We start from the raw sequence: 24,053 nt of genomic DNA on the forward strand, positions 1-24,053 counted from the left end.
AAATTTTGTCTACCACAAAGTAAATCAATAATCGCATCGCTCTTACATGAATCTTCCTCGATCGGTTCCATGTCCTCCTGCAGCACCGCCAGCTGTTCCGAGCGCTTCTCCAGCTCGCTCTGGTACTTGATCGGATTGGCGAGCGCTTCCGCCAGCTCAGACAATCCATCCGGAACGTAATCCTTCACGACAATCGAAAGAAACAGCGTCGCCAGCGTGATCGGCTGTCCCACCTCGGTCCTCAACGTCAGATGCCTCAGCCCGGGACACAGTCCAATCACCGGCAGCACCCGGTGCCCGATCAGCTTCCCACCCTCCTCGTACGCCGCTATCCGAATGCTGGCCAGCTCCGGGAGCACCACCTTCTTGAAAACGAACGGCTCCTCGCCGTAGCACGGATTGATTCCGTTATCGCGCACGATCCGTGTTCGGAATTTTTTCCGCACCGTGTCCGCCGGCAGGCCAAACATGTCCACCTCAACGTACGTGCCGACCTTCTTGTCCGTCAGAAACTGCCCCGACAGCACGGTCACGATCACCGTACCAGCGATGATGCCGTCGACCGTACTCTCGGCGAACGGGTCCAGCCGGCGGTCCTTGCGGCGCATAAACTCCGGCTTCAGCATGTACCCGCACCGGTAGTTGTACTCGAACAGGCCCAGGTTGAGCTGCATCGCGAGATCTAGGGTTTGGTAGTTGAGCGCAACCAGTTGGCAGCCGGCGTTCCAGAATAACTGCAGATTGAGACAAAAAGGGACAATTAGCAGGGTTGTTAAGTCTCATATTTAAGAACCAATTCTGAAAAGCTTGACGTGGAGTGGAGTCGGAATAGCTAAATCTTCGGATACCGGAGTCGAAGTCGTGTAATTTTTTATATGAGAATACATATTCAGAGCAATTCTAGTGTTTTTGTTAAAGTCCTATAAGTCAAGCTTCTCTATTTGTTAGGATGTAACAAAAATTACCTCTTGGCGGGCTTCGAGGGTTAGTTCCAGTGGGCGTACTGAGCCCAAATACCAAATTTGAGCTTGATAGGAAGTAACAGGAACTGACGCTTTGCATTCCATTTAAAATAGATTTTTTTTCAAAAATGACGATTTTTGAAGCACTTTGACCATTTTTGTCAAGTCAAGTTATGTTTACGACTTTTACGCAATATATTGGATGCTGCAATCGTAGTTTATGTGACAAATGGCAAAAAGATGTTTTTTTTTCAGCACGAGTCGTACAGGCGATAAATGTGAACCTCGTTGGATAAATACGAAAAGTGCTGTAAAAAATAAGTAACGCAACGCAATTCGCCGTTTAAATCAAAATAATGTTGAAAAGTATTAAAAGTGCTGAAACATCTGAAAATTAACTTTTCAGTGTTAAAAAATAGAACTTCGGCATTTGTTTTGAAAAGAGTTTCTATTCGATTTTGTTATTGTTGGTAGATAAAAGAAGGCTGTTTCATCGTGCGAGATTGGAGAATGATAGGAAAAGAAACTCGTTACACGACGGAACTGTCAACTTTTCCTATTTTTCTGGAGAAACGAAACGGCCTACTTTTCCCTACCAAAAATAACTGAATAGAAAATTTATACCTTTCAATACCAGTGCTGAAAAGTTCTACTTTTCAGCACTGTAATGGGTGCTGAAAAGTTGAACTTTTCAACACTAGTATCGAAAAGTAACACTTTTCATTTTTTTTGTTTTGAACGGTGAATTGACTTAACCCTCTCCCGCCCATGGTTACTCCAGAGCACCAAAAGTTTGAACTCAAATATCTCGGAACTGACACAACTTTTCATTGAGCTTTAAGTTGCAGGTGTTCATGTAGAATGTATACTAACATCTCCCCAAATTTTATCAAATTTGGTCGAACACAAGCAAAGTTACAGTACGAAATGTAAACAAAAATGGGCAAATTTTAGGGAAATAAATAAGACCTGTTTTCAAAAGCCCGTAAAAATTACCAAACACAAAATTTTATGAAACAAAAAATGTTTTGCTATCATTTGAACCTTGGACAAGAACCCCTGTGAATAACATTGTGAGTTTGGACCAATTTTTAGTGTTTTTCAACCTTTTTCATTTGGTGCACCAGAGCACCACCTAGGCATATGAGCAACTAAATATTTAGGAGCACTTTTTTCTAAATTACAGAAAAAGTTTATTTTTACCAAAACAAAAGTTTATAAACATTTTGACTATTCATAAACAAGACAAAACATTGTTATTAGACCGATGGTTTTATTATTTTCCTTATTTTTCATGAAAATTGTTGTTTGTGAGTTTTGAATGAGCCAATCAAAGAAATCTAGAAATGCTGAGATTTTTGAATTTGTAATTCATACTTCAGAAATATAGTCTTACAGCAAAGAATAAGTAGTTTTAACACATTTCGAAGCATTTTCAAACAACTGAACCAATAGATTTGAAGAAAACGAGATTTTGTGATTTAAAATAAAGTTGCTCATCTTCCTGATGGTGCTCTGGTGCACCACTTCAAATTCAACTTTTTTGCACCAATTCGATGTTTATGGGTCAAAGTAAAGTATTTCCTGCAATATTGTACCAAAATTTAGCCATTTACTATTTTTACGATAAGCAAACAGCTCTGGGCGTTAGAGGGTTAAGGGGTTACATACTAGAGTTACGGAAATTGCTTTCCGCATAATTGATCGACGCCACCAACATCGTCAGCACAGCCGACAAAAGTAACCCAAACTGCGAACATAGCTAAACTTCGTTTACCTCGCCGCGATTAAAGCAAGTAGCTCGATTAATGCTCTGTAAGCAAAACCTCAGTACCTCGTGCGTGAGGCTCTGGGGGACTTTTCGATCACAATAAAAGCAGAACGTTTCGGACCGTCAAACTCAACACTTTGAGTAATTAATTTAGAGAAAACCACCCTTGCATAATGGGACCTTTATAACTCATGTATATCGACAAAAAAGTCAGGGGTTAGTATGAGCACACACTTTAACTTTTTTTTAAATTCTGGTTTCAGGGTATTAAAATATACATTTTCACCTACTAACAAAACAAATTTGAAGATATTTGCATCATTGCCGAGATATAGCAATTTCAAGTTAGCAGTTTCAAAAAACGGGTGCCACGATATCTCAACACTGTCTTGACCAAATCGGCTCAAAATTTTAGTGAAGACTCGTTAAACCGATTCCGTGTGCATGACGAAGCCCGATTTTCAAAAACCTTATTTTACAAAAAGATAAAAATATTTTTTTATTTTTCATGTAAAAAAACCGTTAGTTTTTGATTTTTGTTTTTTTCAAACATTTTTTTTTAATTGGGTTTTCGTCATGCACACGGGATACATCTTGAGAGTCTTTACCTCAAATTTCCGCCAATTTGGTCCATCCCATCTCGAGATGTCGTGGCATCCGTAAATCAACTCGGGGTTTAGAGAAAAACGCCAACAAAGTTTGACAGCCCGCTTTGCGCATGGCAAATTTTGAAGTGCTTCAAATACCAATTAAAGAGAATTGGGTTTCATCAAGTTTTACAAAAATACGAGCAAATTATTATTTTTGGACTTCAAACTTCAATGCCCGTTTTACCCCACGTCCCTTTGTCGTAGAGGACTCATATTTGGTATGAGTTCATCTCATGTATAGTCAAACAATCGCTGAGAGTTTCATCCAAATCGAAATACCTCGATACGACCTCTAAACAAACTGGGCAAAATTTACAAAATCTGCCTCTTAACAGAAGTTTTGATAAAGTGCACCGTTTTCGAGGAAAGTCCTTCAAGTTTAATTTATGAGAAAATTTTGCAAATACGAAAAATATTCATTTGAAAATTTTAGAATATTTCCTATATTTTTGTCTAAGAAAAAAGGACATAATCGTAATCAGAAAAATTTAATAAAATTTGTTTTACTCTAAACTACGAGCAAAATATCATTTCCATGGAGAAGCATAATACATGAAATGAGCTTCTAAAAACCATGGGGACGCAGTGTATTTCAAAGTTGATAGGACTCAGTAAATCTTGGTTCAATCGAATTTCAAATTGGTGATTTAAAGTTCAAAGCATCGACCTCAAACTACCAAACAAACTTGTCCCGATTCGTCAAATCCGTTTCCGCTTGGTGTCCCCAAACGCTCCAAACATCACACCACGTGGCAACTTTCGCACGCTCTATGCCCGACGGTTACACCATCCAACCCTTTACCATCCCATCCAAGCCACACTCGTCACGGACGGTGTCATGTATGGCGCTTTCTCCGCCGCTTTCTCACCTGGGGCATAAAGTTGGAGCTGTCGAAGCGTGTCCCCGCCGGATAGACCCGCGACAGCTGGCGCTTGTTGTAGTTGACGAACTCGATCGGGCGCTCCTTCAGCAGGGTGGTCGCTTGCTTCTCGTCGAACGACGACATCTCGTAGTAGCGGGCCTTTTCTGAAATTGGCGGGAATCAAAGTTTAGATTGGAATCATCCTCCTCTTCAAATTTCGTCAGGACTTACTCTCGGAGTTTTCAAAACTGCTAAAGTGAACCGGCTGCACGTAGTTGACGAGGGCGGAAATCTCCGCGCCCGCTTCAGTCTCTTTGGTCTGCGGCACCTTGTCCGCCTCGGTGGATCCAATCGGGCCGACCACGGCCCCCGGCATCGACTCGTCGTCGCTCGAGCTGTCCGTGTCCGACGAGCCGGTGCTTTCCTTTGAACTTTGACGGATTTGCTGTGCGGTCGCGTTTTGGGGGGAGAGAGATGAAAGATTGAAGCATTAATATGGATATGTGGATGACGTGGAGCGAGGATTTCAAGTAGGACATAAAAAGTTATCCATTTTAAGATGTGTTAAAACACATTTAATATGGGTCATTCCGTATGAAGCGGCACATCACTTGAAGTGAGCATTCTCTGTTCAAATTTGGTGGAACTTTTTATATCATCAAAACAGCGAAAAATACAAATTTTCAGCATAATGGAATCGGACCACTACTTCTTTTTGTTACCTTTTACCATAGTTCGTAGGTTTTCGTCAATTTTCAAAAAAACCCTTTGTTTTACTTCATCATCCCGGTACGAGAATCGAACTCACGACCTCTGGATTGGAAACCCAACACGCCGTTAGTCGAAACTTATCCCCTACCGGTCAGTATTCCCAGTGAGCAGATTTGCTCTTTAAAGGGATCTGACTTTGCCGAGCCAGACAGGAATCGAACCCATCACCTTCCGCTTACAAGGCGAAACCCGTAACCTCACGGCCATGGAAGCTCGGCCATGGAAGCTATTTATTTCAAGCAAATTCCGAGGTTTTGTAATTGGCATGCCTCGAAATTTATTATTCTCGATTATTTTTTTAGAGTTATTGTGTAAAGTTGTTGAAAAATTAATCAGTGGTTCAAGATGAATAATACAAACCCTGATACAAAATATTCATTGTAACAAAATATATAGAAATTCAATTTTGTGAAATTTTGTAGATATTCTAACTGGTTACTTGTAATGTTTCATTTGGAAAAAAATGAAATGATCAACTAAGATTTTTAACTTCTAATCACTTTTTTTTATGAATTTGAAATTGAGTAAATTTTACAAGTTTGATCAAAATTAGATCAAATCAGAAAAGAAATTGATATTTTCATAAAAATATCAATCTTTGTTGCCACTAAAACCAATTTTGTAGAATGATTTAAAAAATACAAATTTTCTTTAATCATTGTTTTACTGAAAATGTTTATAAATCTTAATATATTTTGACTTTTGTTTCAATAAAACGGTGTTTTTCAACCTTTATTGATCCATCCAACTTATTAGTATCATTACACAAATGTCATAATTATGGCATTTATGTTAGCAGAATGACTAAATTGATCACATTTTTTTATGCACTCGCAACTATTTAAATAAGCTTGAAGCACGATTTTTCATTACAGTCATCCCTCATATTCGGAACAGTTTACAGATCTGCCAATGTTCAACAAATCATAGAAAATCGATAATTGAACATAATGATTTGCTTTTTCCTTCATAAGAAAGCTTTTCTTGCGATCTTTCGATTGATGTATAGACTTGCTGTACATTTTTACGTTTTATATCAAGTTTTTAAAGAAAAACATTGACCCTTGAAATCCACAAATTCGGAACACTTTTTTCTTACGATGTAAACAAACTTTTTTTCTCTCCAGGAGTACACATTTTTTACAAAAAAATTACTTCACACTCTGAAACCAATAAAACTCAAGCTTAGTGATGTTTTAAACATGGTCTGATATTTTTATTAGTGAAAATATCAATTAAATTCAGGTGTTCCACAATTGTGGGAGGCACAATAACATCCCACAATTATGGAACAGGCAATTTGGAGGCAGTGTTTTGCTGCTCTGGATAAAATAGTCTTGAAATGAGTTTTTTTTTGTTCAAAAAGTACTATTTTTACTAGTGAAATAGGAAGAGAATGTTCAAATAAAGGTCCTAAAAATAGCAGGGACGACAGAAAAGTTACATTTTGCATCCTAGTGACAAATTACCACATAAGTGTTCCGAATTTGTGGGTGTTCCGAATATGTGGGATGACTGTACTTAATTATATTTAATGGAATGCAAAACCCAAAAAAAAAACAGACAAAAAAAAACAAGCTTGAATTCATTAAAAATAAGTGCGCCTGATTTTTGAAAACTATATCAAATAATGTGAAAGTATAACAACAATAAACAATTTCAAGAAATTCTATTTTTTTAAATAAACATTAATTGAATTTAAGTTTTTGTCAGCTTTATTTTGAAAACACTCGCATGGATGAAATCATAGACAATAAAAATTACTGTTGTATTTATTTTATCAAAGAAATTCACATATATGATAAAAGTGTGAGCTTTGAAGATTCACAAATAGTACCGATACAGATTGATATTTTTTACAAAAACTACCTTAATCCATCCAAGTGCCTTCCTCACTCTTTACCAACTATTAGTGATTCGATGGGTTTGGACACAAATTTCATCTAGTTTTTCTTAAAATCCGCAAAAAAAGTACACAAATATCATAACTAGACACAGGGTTGCCAGATCTTCAATGTTTCGGCCTCGTTGGAAAAGTCTTGCAATTACCTAACCAACGATGTATAACATGACGACATTTGAATCGATTTCTGGTCACTTATTCCACATCCGGATAAATACAAAAACACATTTTTATACATAACTTTTGAACTTCATATCGATACTTTATAAAAATCAATAGGTACGTAAGGGACCTACAACTGGTATGGGAATACAACTGGTTTGACCAAAATCGGTTCAGCCTAGAGCGTCCAATTTCCCGGGATTTCCCGTGAAAAAATATTTCCCGTTTCCCGGGAAATTTTTAAATTTCCCTGGAATTCCCGAAATTCAAACGGAAGTATACAATTTCTTCATTTTTTGGATCCAATTTAAAAAAAAATGCTCTACAAAAAATTAAGAATAATAGAGCAATTCCAGCCCAAAACAGGAATTTTTCAGGTACTTTTTTCTTGACCCTCTCCGATTTCAATGAAACTTTGTAGACATGTTATCCTACGCTTATATAAGCCATTTTTATGTATATGGAGCCAGTTCCACACTATAATTACATTTGAGAAGGGCGTAAGTGTTTTAAATATTTTTGTAATTCGGAATATAAATATTTCTGTATCTCGAAGCCGTTGCATTGTATCAAAAAGTGGTCAAAGACAAACTTGTAGGAAATTTGACGGGCTTTTCGATAAAAATACACTGAAAGAAAAAAACACTCAACTTTTATGAGATTTTTTGATTTTTAAGTATAAAAAACAAATTTGAGGGGGAGCCCACGATTTTTTTTCGTTCAAAATTTTTGTGAAGATAGCCTAAGATGTTACAAAAAGACTCACGAAAAATGCAGGATGGAGCATCTCACCTAAAAAAATACAAAAATCATTTATTGAAACTGTTTTTTTGAAAAGTGCTCTAAACGTCAAAATTTTCAAAATCCGAATACGGGAATCGATTTTCCAGACAATTTTACATAAAAGTCTCCATATTGACCATTGTCCTAAGTCCAATCCTTGTGAAGTTACAGCGGTTTTAAAAATAAAAATGTTGAAAAAATGGTTTTTTGATGGTTTTTGGCAATTTCTATATGACCGACTTGATCTTTCAGTCTCGAAAATATTTTTACCGGAAAGCTCTTCCAATTTCCCATAAGTTTGTCTTTGACCACATTTCAATTGGATGCATGGGCTAACAGATATAAGCTAATTTACTATCCAGGTTACTATACTACACTGAAAAAATATTATGTTTTCAGTTATGAGCAATGTAATTATATCTTGCTTATGGGTCATTCCAGGTCAACTGAGTACACTTTTGGACTCGACCTTCACCGATTTGGACCAAACTTGGAGGGAACGTTTATCTATCGATAGTTAACAGAATTCCCAAGTTTGGTGCTGATTGGACCATCCCTCTATTTTTGGCACCGCCCTCTTTTTTGGCGATTTTCTAAAAAACTTTTTTTTCTTTTAATCATAACTTTGCAACTATTTGAGCAAAAGACTTTCTACAGGTTGCATTTTATAGAAAATTGTCCAAGGAATTCGATAAAAATAAAATTTTAACCCTTAAATGCCCACTTATATTATATTTTATCGTTTTAAGTATAAAAATTCAGTTTTGACCAATTGCTTATATTTTTATTTGTTTTATTTTATCACCATCGTGTTTCCCGGACAATTTTACATAATAATCAATGTAGACTTCAAACTAAAATGAACTATTGACGAGATACAGCGATTTTACTGAAAAAAGTTTGATTTTGTGCAGCACTCGGAAGTTCAAGGTGTACTTTTCAACAAAAAGGAATGAATCTCGCACAATTCGGTTTTTATATGTGAAAAGCTTATTTCGGATTTGAATTCATAGGACAGAGTGCAGTGCAAAATCAAACTTTTTTCAGTAAAATCGCTGTATCTCGCCAATAGTTCATTTTAGTTTGAAGTCAATATTGATTATTATGTAAAATTGTCCGGGGAACACGATGGCGATAAAATAAAAAAAATAAAAATATAATCAATTGGTCAAAACTGAGTTTTTATACTTAAAACGTTAAAATATAATATAAGTGGACATTTAAGGGTTAAAATTTTATTTTTATCGAATTCCTTGGACAATTTTCTATAAAATGCAACCTGTAGAAAGTCTTTTGCTCAAATAGTTGCAAAGTTATGATTAAAAGAAAAAAAAGTTTTTTAGAAAATCGCCAAAAAAGAGGGCGGTGCCAAAAATAGAGGGATGGTCCAATCAGCACCAAACTAGGGATTTCTGTTAACTATCGATAGATAAACGTTCCCTCCAAGTTTGGTCCAAATCGGTGAAGGTCGAGTCCAAAAGTGTACTCAGTTGACCTGGAATGACCCATAAGCAAGATATAATTACATTGCTCATAACTGAAAACATAATATTTTTTCAGTGTAGTATAGTAACCTGGATAGTAAATTAGCTTATATCTGTTAGCCCATGCATCCAATTGAAATGTGGTCAAAGACAAACTTATGGGAAATTGGAAGAGCTTTCCGGTAAAAATATTTTCGAGACTGAAAGATCAAGTCGGTCATATAGAAATTGCCAAAAACCATCAAAAAACCATTTTTTCAACATTTTTATTTTTAAAACCGCTGTAACTTCACAAGGATTGGACTTAGGACAATGGTCAATATGGAGACTTTTATGTAAAATTGTCTGGAAAATCGATTCCCGTATTCGGATTTTGAAAATTTTGACGTTTAGAGCACTTTTCAAAAAAACAGTTTCAGTAAATGATTTTTGTATTTTTTTAGGTGAGATGCTCCATCCTGCATTTTTCGTGAGTCTTTTTGTAACATCTTAGGCTATCTTCATAAAAATTTTGAACGAAAAAAAATCGTGGGCTCCCCCTCAAATTTGTTTTTTAAACTTAAAAATCAAAAAATCTCATAAAAGTTGAGTGTTTTTTTCTTTCAGTGTATTTTTATCGAAAAGCCCGTCAAATTTCCTACAAGTTTGTCTATGACCACTTTTTGATACGATGCAACGGCTTCGAGATACAGAAATATTTATATTCCGAATTACAAAAATATTTAAAACACTTACGCCCTTCTCAAATGTCATTATCGTGTGGAACTGGCTCCATATACATAAAAATGGCTTATATAAGCGTAGGATAACATGTCTACAAAGTTTCATTGAAATCGGAGAGGGTCGGGTACAACCGATTCCCTATTTGGCATGGAATTGCTCAATATTATATTATGATAATATTAGTTTCTGAAGCAACTGGAAATAGACCTTGCTAAATGAAAATAAACTTTTACAATCCAGATAAACTTTTTAAAGAATAATTGGATATAGTATAAATAATATTTAAATCCTTTAACGCCAAAGCAAAATTGAGATTGATTACGTTTTTGTTTACCATGATTAAATTAGATGAAAATTGAATTACTATCATTAAATATTTCAAATAGGTTTTTGCAAGAAGAATTACTTCAATTTGTTCAAAAAATTTCAATTTGAAGTAAAAGTATTATGGAGCACTGTTGCAACAATGGGTGTTAGAAGGTTTAACATGAAAAAAATCGAAGAGTGGTAGTGGGATGATGACAATTTATCGTATAATTTGAATCATGTTTCCGTTCTATGAAAAAACGTTCAACAGAAGTCAATTATAAACCGGAAAACCAAGTGTTAAAAACCATCAAAAAATCATTGAAAAACTACTTTGTGTTGTTTAAGAGGTGCCCGAAAAATGCAAAAATTGTTTAAAAACTTGCTCCAAATATTTGAAAAAATTGAGTTGTTAAAAAAAAGCGAGGAGTTAGATTTTTAAGCAAAAACTAACAAGCTTAACCATTTTGTGAATGATTTTATTCGCGTGCCAAACCATACTCTCACAAACTGGTTACAAGGGCAAGTTTTAAAGAAATTTTAAAATTGTGGAGTATGGATTCATTTTACTTACTTTGGACAGTAAGAAACTTTGATGAAAACAACAAAAAATACCAGATATAATTTTTTGATTTATTGTACGGTCTGATCTTACCAAATTAGAAAAATATACATTTTCTTGTAGTTGTATGAATTTTTATATGCAGTCAAGCAATTAGTTGATCTTTACACTTATTTTAAACATTTAAACAAGTCCCTGTCCCATTCAGTTTATATGCAAAATATGATTAAGCACCAAAAATTAGAACAATTTTCAATAAATTTAAAATTTCCCGTTTCCCGGGAAATTTGTAACCCCGGGAAATTGGACGCTCTAGTTCAGCCAGTGCTGAAAAAACTCAGTGAGAATTTTGGTCACATACACACAGATATTTGTTCAGGTTTTTATTCTGAGTCGATAGGTAAACATGAAGGTGGGACTACGAGCTTTCTGTGAAAAGTTCATTTTTAGAGCAGGATTATAGCCTTACCTCAGTCAGGAAGGCAAAACGCATTGGATTTCTATAACATCGTCATTCCCCTGCAAGAATAACCAAATTTCCTCCAGGGGGATTCCTCACCGGTTGAGAAACGCTGCAATAAAACTTAAAAATTGTACCCTAGAAACTAACATTATCTGTTCTTAGTGTAAAATTAACCAAATAATCCTATAATGCAGTACTTTTTCCGATTTGACCTCGTTTGCATTAAAGAAAACATGAGACTTCGAGAGCATTTAAATATTTTCATGATACTAGTTAACATACTTTTGAAATTTCTATTAATTATTTTTATTTTTTGTTATTTTTTCTGTAGTTCGTGGAACACTTATCTACCAAACTCAGTACGATTATATACCATTCGGTTAGTATTCAATTCGTATTTTTCATTTTGCAAACAAAATCTTCAGCCTATCAATGTCACCTCAGTTTACAGTGTATACTGAAAAAATAATCACAAAAGAGTTGCCCTAAAAAAAACAACAACAAAATATCATTGAAACATTGTTCAGTCAAACTGTATAAAATGCCCGTCTAACAATTTCTTTACCGAAAAATGGAACTATTATACAACCAACTGCTGTGCACAATTTTGATAAATTTCTCCCTTGCGAATCATTCCAACTACGATACACTTTCACCGTTCTTTGTGCGAGTTGCAAAAGTTCCGTTTCAAAAAGGGTGTACGAGTAGGACCATAATCTGAAAGTTATTTGCTCTACTATTTACGCCCTCGCGAATAGAGTTAAGGAGTAGTACCTGCAGTGGAGGTGCATGGTGCGTCACGTCCCCGTTTCCGGTCACTATTGCTTGTGTTGTTGCGTTGGTGGTGCTTGTGCTATTGTTGATGTTGCCGTTGGTTGTGGTGGTGGTGCTTGATGCTAGTGGTAGCGGTGACGGTGGTGCACTGGAAGTGTTTTCCTCTTGCTGCTGCTGCTGTTGGCTCTGTTGCAGTTGTAAGCTTGCACCGGCTGGCAATTCCCGAAAGGATGTTGGCGTAATGCACAAGCAGAACGTGGTGAGGGAAAGGAAGAAAAAGAGAGAGAGAGAGAAAATACGGATGAAAATATAGTTTCTTCTCTGATGTGTATCGCGTTAGACCGTAGAAAGTTGGTGGCAGCTAGTAGTAGTAGTAGTAGCTGTTGTAGTACGAGCACTAATAGTAATATCTGTGGCGTTGGTTTCGTCTGTGGGTTTTCCCCTCAGCAAAGGATTCAAGTGTAGTGGAAAAGGATCAAGGGAACCACCCTCCGACGATGTTGGCGGCGGTGGCTGACGACCGGGAAAGATAAGTGTAATGAGCGGTTGAGATTGTATCTTGATGATGTGTTTATCAAGCACATTTCAAAATTGCTATTTCGAATAACAAGCCAGAGGCAAGGGACGACGACGACGTGGCGACAACAAGCCAATTTTGTGCTGTGTTATTGCGCGGAAAATTTGATTGAAATTATGTGGAAACTCTTGTTTTTTTCTATAGATGTCTGATGTCAACAACCAGTTATGTTGAAATTAAATGTGATTTGTTATACATTTTACAAAAGTACAACCCCATCCATTTCGCGAAGTTTTCACTAAAAGATCGTTAGTAAACCATGTGGCATTTTACTATGGAATTTTAAGTCTCCTCTCCGTGGTTTTGATCCATACAGATTTTCAAATATTTACGTACCATATTCGTATTGTATTTTGTAGAAAAAGTACACACAGTTTACTGAAAATCACAGAATACATTTTTTTTTCAATCTCAGAGAATTTTTCACGTGGTTTATGGATGAGCTCTAAGCCACGTTTTTAATGATTTCTAGCTTCTAGCCTTAGAAACTTTTATGTTAAATTTGATGAAGTGCTCAAAATTTAAACAACAACTTTTTTTTAACAAAACAAAGATTAAAAATGGGTTTTAAACTGCTGCCAGTTTCCGTTATTCAATTGATAAAAATTGAGATATTTCTTTTGGGAAATTTAATGTATTGTTAGAAACAGCAATAACCCAGAGAGGTATTTTTTCGCTTAGAAATATGTATATATTTTTTAATTTTGAATTTACGTATTTTTTATAAGTTACAAATTGTAACTATGTAAAAATGTGTTGATTTTAGGTGGGGCATCCAATTTTCCCGGGAAACGGGAAAAATATTTTCAAATCCCGGGAATTCCTGGGATCCCGGGAAATTTATGAAATAGTCATACAATCAATGTTTTCATTATATTTGTTATGTTTTCCATGCAAAAAATCATAGAATTAGTTAGCAATTTTTAGATAGCCAAAAAGATTTTTTTTGTTGTGCTTTGGATTTAAAAAAGCAAAGCAATCCATTTTAACGACCCCCGCTAAAATTTTCGTTTTTAGATCCGCAAAATACCTTGCGCTTTAAATATCTTTTTTTAATTTTTATGAATTGAAAAAAAGAATTGGTATTATATTTACGTTTATTTTTGATTTTAAACTTGAATAAATATATTAAATTCGCTTCTCGTTTTTTTAGACAGTTTTAAAGACATTTCAAGCTTTTGAAGTCATGGCATATAAAAATAAATAAATAAAAGAAATAAAATAATAAGAAACTTATTTAATTTGAATCCCATTGAATTGAAATGATTATGATTAAAAGAAAAAAAGTTTTTTAAGAAAATCGTCAAAAAAGAGGGCAATAGATGAACGTTCCCTCCAAGTTTGATCCAAATCGGTGAAGGTCGAGTCCAAAAGTGTACTCAGTTGACCTGGAATTACTCATATATATATTTTCATATAAAAAGCTACAACCAAATCTTTTGAATGTCTAAAAAAAAACAAATAACGTATACAATTTCATATGAGCAATTCTCTGAGTTTTCGGTCATTCGATTTTTTTTTGTATTTTTTTATCCAGCTGAAACTTTTTTGGTGCCTTCGGTATGCCCAAAGAAACCAATTTGCATCATTAGTTTGTCCATATAATTTTCCATACAAATTTGGCAGCTGTCCATTCCAAAATGATATGTGAAAATTCAAAAATCTGTATCTTTTGAAGGAATTTTTTGATCGAGTTGGTGTCTTCGACAAAGTTGTAGGTATGGATATGGACTACACTGAAAAAAAATTATACACGGTAAAAAAAATTTTGGTGATTTTTTATTTAACTTTTTGTCACTAAAACTTGATTTGCAAAAAACACTATCTTTATTTTTTTTTATTTTTTGATATGTTTTAGAGGACATAAAATGCCAACTTTTCAGAAATTTCCAGAATGGGCAAAAAATCTTTGACCGAGTTATGATTTTTTGAATCAATACTGATTTTTTCCAAAAATCGAAATATCGGTCGCAAAAATTTTTCAACTTCATTTTTCGATGTAAAATCGAATTTGCAATCAAAAAGTACTTTAGTGAATTTTTGATAAAGTGCACCGTTTTCAAGTTATAGCCATTTTTAGGTAACTTTTTTGAAAATAGTCGCAGTTTTTCATTTTTTAAAATTAGTGCCCATGTTTGCCCACCTTTGAAAAAAATATTTTTGAAAAGCTGAGAAAATTCTCTATACTTTGCTTTATTGAACTTTGTTGATGCGACCCATAATTGCTGAGATATTGCTATGCAAAGGCTAAAAAATAGGAAAATTGATGTTTTCTAAGTCTCACCCAAACAACCCACCATTTTCTAATGTCGATATCTCAGCAACTATAGGTCCGATTAACAATGTTAAAACATGAAACATTCGTGAAATTTTCCGATCTTTTCGAAAAAAATATTTTCAAAAATTTAAAATCAAGACTAACATTTTAAACGGGCCAAACATTCAATATTACGCCCATTTGAAATGTTAGTCTTGATTTAAAATTTTTGAAAATATTTTTTTCGAAAAGATTGGAAAATTTCACGAATGTTTCATGTTTTAACATTGTAAATCGGACCTATAGTTGCTGAGATATCGACATTAGAAAATGTTGGGTTGTTTGGGTGAGACTTAGAAAACATCAATTTTCCTATTTTTTAGCCTTTGCATAGCAATATCTCAGCAACTATGGGTCGCATCAACAAAGTCCGAAGAAACAAAATATAGAGAATTTTCTCAGCTTTTCAAAAATATTTTTTTCAAAGGTGGGCAAACATGGGCACTAATTATAAAAAATGAAAAACTGCGACTATTTTCAAAAAAGTTACCTAAAAATGGCTATAACTTGAAAACGGTGCACTTTATCAAAAATTCACTGAAGTACTTTTTGATTGCAAATTCGATTTTACATCGAAAAATGAAGTTGAAAAATTTTTGCGACCGATATTTCGATTTTTTGAAAAAATCAGTATTGATTCAAAAAATCATAACTTGGTCAAAGATTTTTTGCCCATTCTGGAAATTTCTGAAAAGTTGGCATTTTATGTCCTCTAAAACATATCAAAAAATAAAAAAAAAATAGTCTTTTTTTGCAAATCAAGTTTTAGTGACAAAAAGTTAAATAAAAAATCACCAGAATTTTTTTTTACCGTGTAGCATTTTTTTTCAGTGTAGTCCATATCCATACCTACAACTTTGCCGAAGACACCAACTCGATCAAAAAATTCCTTCAAAAGTTACAGATTTTTGAATTTTCACATATCATTTTTGTATCAACAGCTGCCAAATTTGTATGGAAAATTATATGGACAAACTAATGATGCAAAATGGCTTCTTTGGGCATACCGAAGGCACCAAAAAAGTTTCAGCCGGATTAAAAAATACAAAAATTAAAATTAAAGAAAAAAGACCGATTCCGTAGAGAACTGCTCATATACAAATATTTTACAAATTACCTTTAAATCATAACCTTTAACTGGGGAAAATCGGGACTGCATTCTGATATTTTAGAGCAATAAATTGAGAAATTGGTGTACTTATTGTTTTGTACAGGAACAGAACAAAACAATTAGTACACCAATTTCTAAATGACTGACATTAATAAAAACAATCAAAACATTTTGCAAAAAATTGGCTTAAACAGCTGTCTTAAATCGATATTTTTTTTCCTGATTTGTCACAAATGCCGGTGTTTGATGAAGAATAATAAAATATGATATTATTATTTTTTTTTACTCATGAGCTTGCAGTCTTTTCAAAAATATATAAAATTTAACAGAAAATATTTGAAGCGCTATAGTTATAGCTGTAGGCATTTTGCGGATCTGTAATCTAAAATTTTAATAATTTTCCCTCACAAGCCTAATGAATGCTGAAATAAAGTTAATGCCATAAAATTCTTATTGATTACTAAGTAATCAACTGATCATCTATTTCCACATACAATTCAAATTTCCAGACCAATTTTGTCCTTTAAATTTTTAGTATTTTTTTTAATTCCGAGAATTCCCGGGAAAAAATATCATAAATTCCGGGATTTGGGAATTCTCGGTTTTTGAAAAATCCCGCACTTATTTCGGTTTTGACCAGTTTTCGAGGTTTTAATCTCACTCGTGTGCTTTCTAGCCGTTTTTCAATCTTATGCAATGAGTGCTTATTAGAGTGCCCAGAACATGGGATTTCCTCGTTTCACAAGCTGAATATTGTTCCGTAAGCTTTGTTAGGACTCTTGGCAAAATATGAGCAAAATCGGTCATCATTTACTCATACTCGATGGTGAAGGTTGTATGAAAAAAAATCTAAAAAATATATTTAAAAAAACGAAACGAAACTATTGGCACTACGCCCCCCGGGGCATGGCCTTCCTCTAACGTGGGATTTCTGCTCCAGCGCCTCTGACGAGACAGGAGAAACCGGGACCGACGTTTTACTTCACCATCCGATAGAAGCTCAGTGGATAAGGCGGGAATCGAACCCGCGTCTCATAGCATCATCGGGATCGGCAGCCGAAGCCGCTACCCCTGCGCCACGTGACCCACATATTAAAAAAAAAAAAAAAGAATTATCATACTATTTGTGCTCTACTCCCTTCCAAATATTCCCAAAGGCGAAATTCTCATTGGGAATTTAATGCTCTAAAACTTTGTCGAACAAACCAAAGCTGTAAAATTATTAAATATTTTTTGAAGTTTATGTCCCTCGGCTCTGACCAAAACTGAGGGGGGGAAGGGGGGGGGGCAAAAAAAAAAAAATAAAAAAATATATAAAAATTGAAATTACAAGCCTAGGTTTCAACATTTGGATGAAAATAGTGTTTTAAAATGCATTTTACAGGCGTACAGTTGCTTTCCAATCATTAGTTTTGAAAATATCGAGGTATTGACGGATTTTTTTTTCGCAAAAAAAAAACTTTTTGTGGTACAGTCATCCCTCATATTCGGAACAGTTTACAGATCGGCCAATGTTCAAAAAATCATAGCAAATCGGTAATTGAACTTATTGATTCGCTTTTACCTTTATTTGAAAGCTTTTCATGCGATCTTTCGAATGCTGTATCGAACAACTGCAAATTTTTACTTTTATATCAAGTTTTTGAAGAAAAAGTTTGACCCTTGAAATCCACAAATTTGGAACACTTTTTTCTTACGGATGTAAACAAACTTTGGATCTCTCCAGGAGTACACATTTGTAACAAAATAATGACTTCACACTATGCAACCAGTGAAACTCAAGCTTAGTGATGTTTTGTCCATGGTATGATAACTTTTTGTGTGAAAATATCAGTTGAATTCAGGTGTTCCACTATTGTGGGAGGCACAATAACATCCCACAATCATGGAACAGGCAATTTGGAGGCAGTGTTTTGCTGCTATGGATAAAATAGTATTGAAGTGAAGTTTTGTGTTCAAAAAGTACTATTTTTACTAGGGAAATTGCAAGAAAATGTCCAAATAAAGGTACTAAAAATAGTTGGGTCGAGAGAAAAGCTGCATTTGGCATGCTATTGACAAATTATCACAAAAGTGTTCCGAATTTGTGGGTGTTCCGAATATGTGGGATGACTGTACTGTACATTGGTATTTCATGAACATTTCAAATGTTTTCAAAGGAGTTCAAACATGCTAAATATGGTTATAAACGCGGTAAAATGCATTTTAACTGAATAAATTTTGAAGTTTTTCGAAAAAATATTTTTTTTGCCCCCTGATTATTCTGGCCAACTTTGAAGGGGGTAGGGGGGAAGAGGGGGGGACATAAACTTTGAAAAATATTTGCAACGGCCTTTTTAGGAATTAAAAATAGGAATTTTTGGCACAGCTGCTCTGCCGTTCTACGCATAATTGTCCCATTTCATTTTTAGACGATTCTGACTTTCCATCATTTTTAAGTTTAGTTTTACGTATACTTTCAGAAAAACACATAAAATCTAGTACTTTGTTCAGAAAATCATTGAAAACAACACCAAGTCTGTTTGTCCCATCGTTGAAATTCTACGCATAATTGTCCCACCAAGTATTTTCTATCACAAAATCATGAGTTTTACGAAGTATTTTATCTTGTTTACCTGTTTACCTGCAAGAGGATTACAAATAAGTTTGTTAAAATGTTAACCGGGGTGATTAGGGACATATAGGGCGGATAGGGACCCACGGGACAATTATGCGTAGAAACACAGAAAACGGTTGAAAATTTTCAATCGCGTTTTTCTCAGTTGCCCTTTTTTGAACATGGGACAATTATGCGTAGAACGGCAGTGCTGTTGTGAGGCAGGGGTTATTTTTTTCTGGGCATCATAAGTGCCTTTTTACGATTTTTTAATAAACTGTTTTGACATCTTCAATTTGATATGCCGCGTCTCAGTTGAATTGCTCCCATACAATCCTCATGTGCCAGGATAATTTGAAGAAAATTTTCTCGCCCATTTAATCCCGGCAACGTCCTTAAGGGACGTCCTCCTTAACGAAAGATGCGGGTGTGTGTGTGTTATAGCGCTTGCACATACCTGCTGCACTGAAGCTGCCACTGCCGGTGGTGATGAGACTGGCCGCTGCCGTGGCCATCGCCGACGTGGTGTTGGCTGCTCCATTATTGCTGACGGCGGCGGCGGCGTTCGTTTGTCCGGCCACACCCGGTGCAATGGCACCGGCGGCCCCAGCCATCGCCGCCGCCGTCGGACTGGTCACGCCACCCGTGCCGCCTTGGCCGCCCCCTTTTTTGTGGTGATGATGGTGGTGGTGGTGCTTCTTCTTATTCTTAATGATGATTTTTCGCTTGAGTGCCGCCGGCGGGGGCAGATCCAGGCCGGACTCGAGCGGGTGGGAATCTAGGGGCCTATCTAGTAACATATCTCCAAAAATATCACGACAGTAGTTTGCTATTTTGGCCTGCGGGGAGGAAGAGGGGGGAATTTCGTTAGTTAGGGGATATTTAAGCTTTGCGATTAACAGCAGCTTGCACTACATTACCTGCTGCCTCGGGTTGCAGTGGTTCTCGAAACTCAATATCACAGGAAAATCGGATGTCTTGAATGCTGTTTCAGCTATTGCTTCTAGTACGTCTTTGGCGCAAATCTCCGGCACGAACGTGTACCCGTGGACGATCACCGGCTCCTCGGTGCGGCTGTTCCAAAAGTCCAGCTCGACGCATCTGATGAAACGAAATAACTTGTCAGCGAAATTTCCCAAAATTGCGCACTTTTTAATTAGTTGCCGAGAAAACAGCAACAGCAGCAGCAGTGAAAAGAGGTAAAGACCAACGAAAATTGCTTATCTTTCGGTAGAATGCTGGTTCGTCAGTGTCGTCAGCAACAAAGTTTTTGCTTTTTTTAAAGGTTGTTTTACTTTGAGAAACAAATTTGCAAAAAAAAGTGCATTAGCTACGGGCGAGTAGACGTCGTTGTCCAACGAAACGACGTTATTTTTTTGTATTCTTGTAAAAAGTCTGGGTAGCAGAGTTGAAAGTTTATTCTACTGTTTGCTTTTGTTTAACCAACTGTAATTTTCTAAATTGATGCCCTGTAACATACAAATTAACCACCCTCAAAAACACTTTAAGACTATTCGTGAAAATTCTAATTAGTTGAACAAAAAACTCGTAGTTGCACGATGTTGCACAAATCAAGTGCCAAACTTTCACGACAATTTTCACGCCAATTAAGAAGTTCCCACTACTGCTGCTGCTGTTTTTATCGAGTTCATCAGAGAGTATCATCTACCAGCTAGATGCCACTAACCTGCACCCGGCGAGCAAACTCTGGCGGTAGATCTCGACGGAACTTTTCCCCGTCAGCTGGTGCCCGGTCAGGTAGGTGTTGTGCGACGAGTTGATGAAGTAGTGCGACATCGGCTGATCCATATCGTCGCACAGGTCCAGCTTGCTGTGGGCCATGATGGGATTGTCCTCCGACATCAAGTACCTGGTCGTCGTGCGAGGGTCGGTTTCGTTGGTTGGTGGATGTCATCCCGAAACATTATCAGGCGAGATAAGAGGATAAAGAGAGTGAAGAAAATAAAAAAAACGAGAAAGAGAAAAGCACAAGTGTAAAAGTCAGCCAAACTTTCGACATCTTTGGCACGTTAGAAGATTTAATTTGTCCACCCTTAATCCCGAGAGCGGGGGGAAAAGTTTTCAGATTTCTTTCAGGGCATGTTGTCCATTAGTGGTCCTCCGATAACAAGTATATTTGTCAGTTCTTAACCAGTTGTTAATTTTCGATTTGACTTTAAGATACTTTATAAATATTTGAATGCACAAAATAATAGCTTAATTTAATAAATTCCCGAAAAATATTTAAAAAAATAATTCAAAATCGGCAAGTCTGATATTCAAACCGTTAAAAAGGGCCTTTTACTTGAGGGCTTATGAGAGGTGAATTAAAAAAAATGATGAAAACATCTTCCTCTCTCTATATAAATAATTCAATTCAATTCAATTCGGTTTTATTGGTGAATAATCAAGATACAATAAGTTCTTTTGAGGTACATAACAGAGTTTTGGAGTTCCTTACAGCTGTGTGTTACATCATAATCCATTTTGGAACAGTTATTTCTTGTAAATAAAGGTGTCACCAAGAGTAAGAAAAAAAAATAAAAAAAAAAACTTGCTAAAATTGCAAGAGAAATGGTATAGAAATAGAAAAAGCTTAAAACTAGATCACAGTTTTTATCCTTTATAGATGTGCTTGATCATCAGCTCCCCAAGGGCCAGGAATTGCTCCGCTTGTTACGGCAGGTCCGAAACCGCGTCATCATCTCCCCTGCGAGAGCAAAGAACTCTGGCAGGGTAAAGAGATCTTCTCCGGTAACTTCTTGCTGGGCCGTATTGCCACTGCCGGCAGCGACCACGCTGGCGAACGATCGCCCCCATCCAGGAGGGAACGCTGAGTTGTCCGCTGGAACCGTACGATGACCAGCTGCCAGCACGGTTGCGCTCGTACTTCGCTGAGGAGGGTGGGACGCTGCTGCTTTCTTCTTCCTCTTTTCCTGCTCCTCGAGGTAGTTTTTCCGTGCGCTGCATCCACGGTAGTTGCTGGTATGGTTACCTCCGCAGTTGGCGCACTTGATGCGCGCCTTCGTTTGCTCTGTCTTGTCCCCCAAGTTCGCTTTGCACGGCAGTGCACACGCCTCAGAGAGGTGTGATTCACCGCACTTCACACAGCGGGGCGGAAGGTTGCAGTTCCGCGAGCCGTGGCCGAATTTCTGGCAACGGTGGCATTGTGCTGCGTCCGACGGGTTCTTTGAGTAGAACCGCCAGTTTACCCAAAACCCGTCCAACGCCTTAGTTCGCCGCAGGTCTTGAATTTTGACGGTGCCGCGGTCGAAGTACAACAGGTACAGTGTGTGTGTACCTGTGACTGTAGTCTTCCGCGAGAGCACTTTTATGTCACGTGGCGTTATTCCAGCACCCGAGAGGTCCTTCTCGAGGTCGGAGATCGGGCGGTCTTGGTACCCCTGCAAAACGACCTTAACGGCAGTCTTCTGCACGGGGTCGAATGTGTAAAACTTGAAGTTTTGACGCTTCAATTTCTCCACAACCAGGTCGAAGTTCTTTTCGTCAAAAGTGTAAACTTGCACAGACTTACCGATTTTCAGACAATATCCGAGGCCTTCCAGCAACTCGTCAACATCGTCCGCCAACGTGTCCAACACAAAAACTGGAGGTGGTCTACGTTCTTTTGGAGAATTGTTCTTTTTTGGCATCGACACTTTCTTCCGTGCACGCCCGTCATCGTCGTCTTCGGTAGTGCTGCTACCGTCGGTGTTGTTGTTTTCTTCGTCGTCGCTCAGCATCTGGAACTCGTTCCTGATGGGGATGTTGGCGGATGTTGATGTGCCACTGGTCGTGGCACCGGAAGTACCGGAACGGGTTCGCACTGGTGATCTCGGAACGTATCCGGGATGTAGATACTTTTTGTCGATTCCATCTGCGCTCACGCTCCCCTGCGCGATGGCGGCCGACACGGCGTTTGTTTGTTTACCTTTTTGCACACGGCCGGTAGACGAACTTCGCGGGTTTTTCGAGGCCGCACTCGAACTGCCACGGCCACGGCCGGCCTTTGGCATGCTGGAGAAGCACACTCGCGGGTAATCACAATCAACTACGGCGAAAAATTTCGAAAAAACGATAGAGCACAGAGCACTTGACTGCTGCTTGCTCTCGTGCGTACACGGAGGTGGTATATATAAATAAATATAAACAATTTCGATGGTTTTGTTCGAACGCGAATCAGTTCAAAACGGAGCGTCGGATCGAAGTGCTTTTTGTTGCATTACACGGAGAAAAAAGAGTTCCCAAAATCGTGAACAAGCGTTCATGAAAATGGAAACCACGAGTGTTCAAATCACATTTTGAAAACGTACCATGGAGTTTGAACATTTTTTTCTTGGTTCCCATTTTCATGAGCGCTTGTTCACGATTTTGGGAACTCTTTTCTCTCCGTGCAGGTTCGTGTAAGCCCAAGGAAGGTTCTTACGCCAAAAAGTTACAACTTGGGTCACTCTGGAACCGATTCCGGAAAATCTGCCAGTTGTATGGGAAAAGTTACGTATAATGAAATTTCGATCACAGGAGGTTGAATAAGCAAAGGAGCTAAAAACGTCAACAAACGAAAAAAAAGGCAGAGCGAAGTTTGTCGGGTAAGGCTTGTTTAATATACATGTTTGCAACAATACATATTAGAGTGTAACAAAAATGACTTTTTGGCGGGCATTCAGGGGTTTGTTTCGGTGGGCATACTGAGCCCAATTCCCAAATATGAGCTTGATTGGACGTAACAGGAGCTGGCGCTCCGCGCTTCCATTTTAAATGGGATTTAACCCGTAAAAATCTTTTTTTTTAAATGTCTATTTTTGAGGCACTTTGGCCACTAATGCGTTTACCAAAAACATCACTGGCGTGTAGACCAGATCCTTGCGCATCTTTTGGTATATATATCATTGAAGTTTGGAGCACCCTGAAGCTCGGTACTCAGACCTTCAAAGTTTGGCATTTTTTTGAAAAATCGTCCCCGGTAAAATCAAAGGGCGTCTCGGACGTCGCGAGGTGCGACGCATATCTTTTTTGCCGGGGACGATTTTTCGAAAAAAGCCAAACTTTGAAGGTCTGTACCGAGCTCCAGGGTGCTCCAAACATCAATGTTATATATACCAAAAGATGCGCAAGGATCTGGCCTACACGCCAGAGATATTTTTGCTCCTGTTACGTCCAATCAAGCTCATATTTGGGATTTGGGGTCAGTATGCCCACCGAAACAAACCCCTGAATGCCCGCCAAAAAGTCATTTTTGTTACATTCTAATACATATACATCAATAAAAATCTTA

General features: G+C 37.1%; 1 protein-coding gene across 4 annotated transcripts in view; it reads right to left on the reverse strand.

Moving 5' to 3' along the window:
• LOC120422037 (1-phosphatidylinositol 4,5-bisphosphate phosphodiesterase classes I and II) overlaps positions 1-24,053 on the reverse strand; it is a 213,518-nt gene that overhangs the window by 14,151 nt on the left and 175,314 nt on the right. For all 4 annotated transcript variants that reach the window (XM_052708639.1, XM_052708638.1, XM_052708637.1 and 1 more), the window contains exons 9-15: positions 20,466-20,648; positions 19,699-19,879; positions 19,236-19,617; positions 12,178-12,389; positions 4,478-4,691; positions 4,253-4,410; positions 47-734 (exon numbers count right to left, since the gene is read on the reverse strand). In XM_052708639.1, coding sequence (XP_052564599.1) covers positions 47-734; positions 4,253-4,410; positions 4,478-4,691; positions 12,178-12,389; positions 19,236-19,617; positions 19,699-19,879; positions 20,466-20,648 — 2,018 coding nt within the window. The remainder of the gene's footprint in view (positions 1-46; positions 735-4,252; positions 4,411-4,477; positions 4,692-12,177; positions 12,390-19,235; positions 19,618-19,698; positions 19,880-20,465; positions 20,649-24,053) is intronic.

The sequence above is a fragment of the Culex pipiens genome, chromosome 2 (assembly GCF_016801865.2).
Source record: "Culex pipiens pallens isolate TS chromosome 2, TS_CPP_V2, whole genome shotgun sequence".
In the NCBI taxonomy this organism is placed as follows: Eukaryota; Metazoa; Arthropoda; class Insecta; order Diptera; family Culicidae; genus Culex; species Culex pipiens.